This window comes from Olea europaea, unplaced genomic scaffold (genome assembly GCF_002742605.1).
Source record: "Olea europaea var. sylvestris unplaced genomic scaffold, O_europaea_v1 scaffold492, whole genome shotgun sequence".
NCBI lineage: Eukaryota > Viridiplantae > Streptophyta > Magnoliopsida > Lamiales > Oleaceae > Olea > Olea europaea.
The window spans coordinates 341,879-350,522 of NW_019263235.1; the positions used below are offsets into that span (position 1 = coordinate 341,879).

The 8,644-nt window shown below is 31.0% G+C and overlaps 1 protein-coding gene across 1 annotated transcript in view; it reads left to right on the forward strand.

The window, feature by feature from the left end:
- LOC111388426 (beta-fructofuranosidase, insoluble isoenzyme 1-like) overlaps nucleotides 1-5,733 on the forward strand; it is a 17,371-nt gene extending 11,638 nt beyond the window's left edge. The window contains exons 2-9 of the mRNA XM_023013123.1: nucleotides 328-413; nucleotides 2,237-2,287; nucleotides 3,003-3,011; nucleotides 3,109-3,971; nucleotides 4,356-4,514; nucleotides 4,621-4,865; nucleotides 5,156-5,246; nucleotides 5,343-5,733. Coding sequence (XP_022868891.1) covers nucleotides 328-413; nucleotides 2,237-2,287; nucleotides 3,003-3,011; nucleotides 3,109-3,971; nucleotides 4,356-4,514; nucleotides 4,621-4,865; nucleotides 5,156-5,246; nucleotides 5,343-5,522 — 1,684 coding nt within the window. The 3' untranslated portion in view covers nucleotides 5,523-5,733. The remainder of the gene's footprint in view (nucleotides 1-327; nucleotides 414-2,236; nucleotides 2,288-3,002; nucleotides 3,012-3,108; nucleotides 3,972-4,355; nucleotides 4,515-4,620; nucleotides 4,866-5,155; nucleotides 5,247-5,342) is intronic.
- Nucleotides 5,734-8,644: the final 2,911 nt, after the last annotated feature.

Consider the following 8,644-nt stretch of genomic DNA (forward strand, 5'->3'; position numbering starts at 1 on the left):
ACACAAGCACAAAGAAAACAATCAAACAGAAAAAAAAAAGAAAAGAAAAGAAAAGAAAAGAAAAGAAAAGAGAAATTGGCAAAAATAGTGACAGAATATATAGGTCATGAAATAACCATGGTGTTTTTTGTTGAAGACACTAATATGTTAAATAGCTATTCCTATTTAACATTTTAAACTTTCAGACTAACTTGTTCAACAATGTTCTTGTTGCATTTTTCAATTTTGTCAATATTATGATGTGTTTGTAGACCTTTCTTAAGTGTTAATAGGCACTATTTTTGTAAAATATGTACTTATAACTTATAAGTTGATAATATTGTTCAGATTACTGATGAAGAAAATCTTTTTGCTTTTGAATTCAACTGAGCTCAAAACACTGCATTTTACTTTTAACATGCAAGAGCCAAGCTGTATACTTATTTTTACATCATATTTATTGCATTACTTAATCAAATTATAAATAGAAAGTTCGTAAAACATTTAAACTTTGTATTACGTGAAAGAGTATACATTACCTAGCACTACCTAACAAAAGTGAAATAAGCTCGTACTAGGGAGTCTTGATCTTCAAGGCAATCAAACCTCTAAAAATCATAGAAATACTAAATACCTTCCTCTTCTTCTTCCCTTTCCCCTCTTTTACACTCTTTAACGTACCTCCCACGACTCCTATGACTATTGAATTATTCGAACTAAAATAATAAATAAAAATAAAATCTTACTGTAAAACTGAAAATAAATATCCTAAAAATAAGATAATCAGAAACCACTTACACCAAGTGATTATCATTCCTTGGAAATTTTTGAGGCCCCTTTTTCTTCTTGAAATGGCTATTGTAATTGCATTATTGAACAAAGTATAGAATTTTTTGGTATGAGGGAAAATATCATCCTGATTATTAAATTAAGTAAATGGAATAATAATTTTGCATTATTATACCTAATTCCTTTTTGCTGGTTGTTTATGAATTTGATTTCGGCGTAAAAGAAATTTGTTTACTCATGATTTTATGAAGGTCTGGCATCCAAAAACAGAGTTGTAAATTTATATTTATTGCTAAACCAACATTGGATTTAAAATATCTATCTAATAATCCTATCGCTATGCTCCCTTTATTAACTATTCAATTTGAATTTTCAACTAAAAAAATCAGTTCTGTCAAAAGCTTAACTAATCGTTAGCTATAATCTATAACAACATTGAATTTGTTATTTGGAAGAGGTCATAATGATAACGTTGCATTGCTGAAGCTGTTTTATTTTGGATTTTAAAACATCACCAACAGATGAAAATTTTCCATCAACTATCAATAACTGAAAGATTATCGATGGTTGTTGGCAATATCATCGACGGCATTGCTATTGATTGATTGCATTGATTGAATTATGATGATAATTTTGCTTGATTTGGCAGGAAAATTTTTTTCCAGCAGAATCACTAATGTAAAATGATCGTTCGCTACATTAAATTTTAAATTTTCATTCTCGAAAGGTTGCCGAACGATTTTGTCTAAGGTCATTAAGTTTCTTGAACTAAATAAAAAATATTACGAAATATGAGACACAACTTTCTTATAGACAAAAGAGTGAGTATATTGATCATAATTATGAAATATAAACAATTATTCATCACTGACACACAAAAATTTCGTCTGCAATCAGCAACTGAAAATTTGTGATGTTAATCGACAATATCATCAAGATATTGCTATCGGAAATTGCCCAGACTCACATACTATAAAACGGACAAAAAATTATTACTTGCTACATTAATTTTTTCCTTCTAAAAGTGAATATATTGATTAGTTTTTAAACTAAATGAACATCATTACTAAATATAAAACGTATATTAGTCATATAAAATGAAAATCGATTATGACATTTTTTTATAGGACTCATATGTCAAACGATTCACAAAGACATGACAAATTTACTAAGACATAACAATTATGATGGTTTAATAAAACAACAACAAATATATTGCACCGTGTTTCCAAGTGTTGGGTGCTTGTTATATGCATTCATACTATAGAGATTTTTATAATATTATAATATAGTTCTCGAAATATAACAATTCAAGAGTTAAAGTTACACGAAAATAAAATGAGGTAGGTCGTGCAGCTCTATGCCCCTACATCTTTCCGATTCCAATTGTGTTCCCACCCTACCTCCACAAGTTGCCGTATGGAGGAATTAATGTTTATTTTCCATTGAGTTGTACCCATGCAACTAGATTTTGCAACCCCCCCCCCCCATTTTCAGTTGGAGAGGAATTGGATCAACGGTACTTACGTTCTTTAGCATGCATATCTTTATTTTAAACACCTACTCTATGTTGCATGTTTTACTAATACCAAAATTAAAATTTTATCATACATTAAATATACATAAAACTTGCCCATTAAGTGCAACGAAAGGTTATTTTCATGTGCCTTATTCTTTATCAGCATTCATGGCTGCATATTAATAATGAGTTCGATTGATTAAATTATGCTTAAAGACGCAACAGAGTATATATTTGAATTTGTTTATGTATTCTGGCTATCGCCATCAAAATTAGTCAATTTTGGTAACACGGTTAAACACTTCCTTGTTCCTTTACAGACAGTTTGTGGAGAGCAGATATCTTTGTTTATGTTATGCTTCCCTAAAGTGGATCTTCTCATTATCTACTAATTTTTGTTGATGGAAAGGGAGACAGAAATTCGCATCATTATATGAAATAACTCATGAAAATGCTGTTTCGGGGAAAAAGTAGGACAAGAAATGTTGTAGAAACATTATATAAAAATTTATTATGTTTATGAACTCAATATTTAATAAAAAAATGCTATTATGAATTAATAATATATTAAAAATAATTAAATTAGGAATACTCAGATAATAACGCAATAGATAATGCCATCTAAAATTTTTTGATTTGTAGTGTTATTAACTTCTTTTTACTAATGAATTCATTTCTTTCCTTTCCGCATGTTCCCTATGGGATGCTACAACAGATCCAAACGGTAAGCAATGAACTTCATTTTTTCTTTTAACTTAAAAAAATGGTGCATCTAACTGTTATACATGAAGCCAATTAATACTTAACCATATTGTTAACAGGACCTATATATTACAATGGATTCTATCATCTCTTCTATCAGTACAACCCCGAAGGTGCTGTGTGGGGCAATATTGCTTGGGGTCATTCGGTATCAAAAGACTTGATTAACTGGAAAAAATTAGAGCCTGCAATTTTCCCATCAAAGATATTTGATAAATATGGCTGCTGGTCTGGATCAGCCACTGTCCTCCCAGGCAACAAACCTATTATTCTATACACTGGAGTTGTAGATGAAAATATCACAGAGGTCCAGAACTATGCGGTTCCAGCAGACTATTCTGATCCATACCTACGGAAGTGGATCAAGCCAGATAACAACCCGTTAATAGTTGCGGACAAGTCTATGAACACGACTGCATTCCGTGACCCAACAACTGCTTGGTTGGGCCTGGATGGGCTCTGGAAAATATTGGTGGGAAGTAGGAGAAAGCATAGAGGAATTGTTTATTTATACAGGAGCAGGGATTTCATGAATTGGGTAAAGGCCAAACATCCATTGCATTCTTCTGCCAATACTGGAAATTGGGAATGCCCTGATTTTTTTCCAGTATCATTGCATGCTACAAATGGCTTGGATACCTCTTTAATGGAGAGAAATAATATTAAGCATGTTTTGAAGGTTAGCCTTGATGGTAGTAGGTATGATTACTATACACTTGGTACATATTTCCCTCAACTGGAAAGGTATATTCCTGATAAGAACATGGTTGATGGTTTGAGGGGATTAAGGTATGACTATGGTAATTTTTATGCCTCGAAATCATTCTTCGACCCTATCAAGAAACGAAGGATCACGTGGGCTTGGGCTAATGAGTCTGACACTACCCTTGACGATGTGGAAAAGGGTTGGGCTGGAATTCAGGTAGAATATTACTCTACTAGTAGTTTCACTTTTAACAACAAAATGCTGACATAAAAAGTCATTTTTGGGCTGTTTCATCAAAAAATGGTTCATTGGAGAAGATCTGAAGGCCTCAAAAAGGAAAAAAAAAAATGTCATTAAAAGGAATTTTTCGTAGTTAGCATGTTAATGTTGGACTCTGACAAAACTAAGAAAATGAACTAAAATTCCATTTTCTAGTACTTTTAAGTATCAAATATACTTGATTTAATGAAATTAGACGGAGTTCCTGTTTCTTTGCATTTAAATCTTTTATTTATTTATTTATTTATTTTTTTGTTATGGGAATTTATTCCTGATTTTTTGAATTAAAATAATTTTTTTTTATGTTATGAATTTTTTTAGACAATTCCACGAACAATTTTGATCGATCCTAATGGAAGACAGTTGCTGCAATGGCCTATCGAAGAATTAGAAACTCTAAGAAGGAAAAAAGTAGAGTTGCACAAAAAAAAGCTCAAGAAGGGAGAGCATGTTGAAGTTAAAGGAATAGCAGCTGCACAAGTACGTTTCCTCCCAAACAATTCAATTAGATTTGTGCACTTTTCACTCTAATATTATGCAACAAAATTAATGAAACAAAGTTTTCATGGATTGTATATGATTGCAGGCTGATGTTGAAGTAACGTTCTCTTTCCAGAGCTTGGACAAGGCCGAAAAATATGATTTCAGTTGGGATGAACTTGACACACAAAAGCTTTGTAGCCAAAAGGGTTCTACTGTTCAAGGTGGGGTTGGACCATTTGGGCTCTTGACATTGGCTTCACAAGATCTAAAAGAATACACTCCTGTCTTCTTTAGAATTTTCAAAGCTAATTCCAAGCATGTCGTTCTCATGTGCTCTGATGCATCAAGGTTTGTTTATATATTTGCACGTTCGAAATAGCAAAGGGTAAAATTAGTATTCCTACCAAACAGAAACCGAATCTTTGCTAGTAGCAAGAAAAATAAGTAGTAGTTGCAATCTAGATTTGGTAGAAATATATCTCTACCATTGAATATTTGAAGCTCGATGAATGGAAAACGATGACCAAAAAAAAATATTAATTGACCTGAATCTCAAATTTCTTTGGAATGAAAGGGAGTAATTTGAGTTCGCTCTTGCAGTTTGTCTCTAACTTTATTTTTCTATATTATTTCAACAGTTCGTCATTAAGGGAAGAATTGTACAAGCCCTCATTTGCAGGATTTGTTGATGTAGACCTAACAGACAAAAAGCTTTCTCTTAGGAGTTTGGTATGTCTATAAACATTTTGATTAACTGTTTACACTTTACCCTACTGTTTATTTCTTGCAGAGGATTTTTTGTTAAAAAAGGCTGCCATTTTGCAGATTGATCATTCAGTAGTGGAAAGCTTTGGCGCTGGAGGAAAGACATGCATTACATCTAGGGTTTATCCTACCCTGGCAATTTATGAGAATGCTCATTTGCATGCATTCAACAATGGCACTGAAACCATCATAATTGAGAAATTGGATGCTTGGAGCATGAATAGTCCTCAGATGAACTAATAAAACATTCCACACGTCACTATATGACTAGTAGTATGATTACACAAATAAGCTATAAAATTTAAATCTTTAACTTTTTAACAATGTAGTTTTATTTCTGTAGTCCAACTTCCTTGACTGGAGGTTGGGTCAAATATCCCCTCCTAAGCTTGTATTTTATTTTCAATTAATAAATACTCCACTCTCAGGGTGGTTTGACTTAAAAATACAAGTCCTTGGGGAACTAAGGAGAAATGCTGTTTCAAGTTACTTTTTTAGATTTACTTTTAGTTTCTTTTCTTGTTATAGCTCTTGTCCAACTTTCTGTTTAAATTTAATGGTAATAAATTAACTGCTATTATCCTTTCTTATAGAAAACAATTAAACTAAAAAAGTAGGAAATATTTCTAGATCATGGGGGAGATGGATAAGTTTTTAAATCACCCGAAAGGAATAAATACTTTCATGAAAAATATTTAGATTTGTACTTTGTAATATGATACAACAAGGGCAAGAGAAAAAAAAAAGTTGAACAAAAGAGGAAACTAACCATGTGTGCAGTAGTAAATAACTAATTACGATTAATCAACATTGTCATTCGATAAAAGTTACTACAGATAGTAATATAGTGAAGCGGAGAAAAATGGCAACACAAATTGATTATGGTTAATTGAGCGGATGTCTACCTAGTTTAGTATAAATATATTAAATGTTGAAAAAATTCCCCACGTGAATGTATAAGATGCTAAGAAATGCAATTTGGAGCTTAAATGGAGTTTATTAGGAGCAATGAAGTTCAACCAGATTGTATTTGATCAATATCATGAATTAATAGAATAATTAGAGGAAATTCATATATTTCATGAGTTAAATACAACATTTGAAACGTTTGGAGACATAATTACAAATTTATGGATCTTGCATCAAATCCATTAATGATGATTGTAGAGGATAAAAACCAAACTATAAAGATTCAAAGATGAAGGACCAAAGTTGCTCATAGGAAGGAAATCGAACTGAAACAAAGAGGAATTTAGGGTTCAAAATGGAAAATGGAGAAAGAGGTTGACAAGTGTAGTTTTTACACTTTTTCGAGGTGCTAAAATATGATATTTTATGGTTCTTTAGATAAAATACTACCTAACTTGTGTTATATTGTCTTTTGTATGTAACACTTGATGTTTGATAAAGACTTTCAGAAAAGAATGCAAAAATAGTGAAAAATGGAGAAGTCCAAAATTTGGGGACTAAATTGCAAACAATCTAAGATGAGACAGACAATAAATTGAATATCGAAGATGCCAAGAATTTAATTGAAAACAATTGAAAGATAAAAGAACAAATTACAAGAGAAAAAGGCTAAAATGAAGCAAATCTAAAGTATGGGGACTAAAGTGCAAATACTCAAAAAATTGTGTCGAACCTCACGATAAATATTCGAGAGTGTTATGTTCAAGTGGATGAGAAAAGAAGTCAAATGGATGAAATATAGTCAAAATATTATCACATATCAACTTTCAAGCAAAAAAAGTTGTGATTCGAATTTTCAGTCTCAATTTGAGACCCAGTTTTGGTATAGCAAGAGTAGAATTGAAAAGATGTTTTTTTGAAAGAATTGTAACCCTTTAAATTAGTTTTTTAAAGTACTTTGAATCACTTCAATCCGATATTAAAAGAGAAAGTATGACAAAAATATTGAAGATTGTCTAGTAGGAAAAATTATACCTCTACGATCGCATATGTTTAATTAGATGCTGCCAAATCTATGTCTCCAAAGCTCTCAGGTCAAGCTTCCAATTGATCAATTCGAGACTTTAATTTATGACTTTCATGTTATTGTTAGATTGGTTTTACATACCCATTGTACTATTTATTGCTTGATCACCATTTAAGAAGTTAATTGCTTGTTATAGTGTAGGAACACTCACAATGAGTGTAGAATGTGATAAAGTCAATGTGTAGTTAGAATCACGAATAATTTCTTTCGCACATGCAATCTTACTTTTTTACAAGTTTTGAAGAAGTCTTTGATATGAAACATCCGCTCCATACAAAAATTCATAGATGTTTGCTTGGGATGAAGAAGAAGAAATTGAGGAAATTATTCAAAAACATTCAAAGAATTTAAGATTATCTTTCTTCCCAAATTTCAATCAGGTTGATCTTGTATCAAGTCAATATTCGCGTTTTATTAGTATTATGATGCTTAACTAATTGTATAGATGTTAGGATAATACTGAACCCTATATTTTAAATTTATTATTAATTTTAGTGTTTTGAAATATTTATTTGGTTGAATACTTGTTAGGAGTTCAATGTTTTTCAATTAATTGGCCGCTAATTGATTAGGTTTATAATTTCAATTGATATTCGAGAGAAGGAATAAGAATTCAACATAAGTAGTAAACGTTGTAAAGTCCTATAGATGTTAGAATTAATTGTCAATGCTTCATAATATTTCATTGAATATTCTTGTAATCTTAAGTATGTTCATATGTTTGTATCTATATAGAGATATTATGGGTCATATGTGTAGATGGATTTAATTTTATTCAAGAGAGATTAAATGATAAAATAGGAACATTAGTCTTCAAGTCTGAATAAATGCTATCAAATAATGTGATTGATACTAAGAATAGAATAATATAGGGGGATTAGAAATCCCGATACTATCAATTATTTGTGTGTTAGTAAACGTTTCTCAACCAATTAATTAGTTAATTACTTTGGTAATTAGGTTAATTTTACGTTTAATTAGTAAATATATTAAATATCATCCGAATTATGTTATCAATTATTGTAAGATTAATTGAAAATTAGATTAAATACTTAGCAATCGTGAGACTGACACGAAGACCTATGTCTATTTTTTTTTTTTTACTTATTTACGTTATGGTCTACTAATCTGGTTCATTTGCATAAAACGAGAGAAAAATACTACAAATAGATACAAAGGTGTTTCAAAAAAATAATAATAATCATATATGCATTTTTTTTTTGGTCAACTCCTATTACATGAATTGGATACAAACCACACAATATTAAGCAAAAAAATTTCATTTTCTTTATTTCTTTCTTTTATGGCTCTAAAGAAAAATTCTATCCTTTTTATCCCCCCCCCCCCCCCCCCCCCCCCCCCCCCC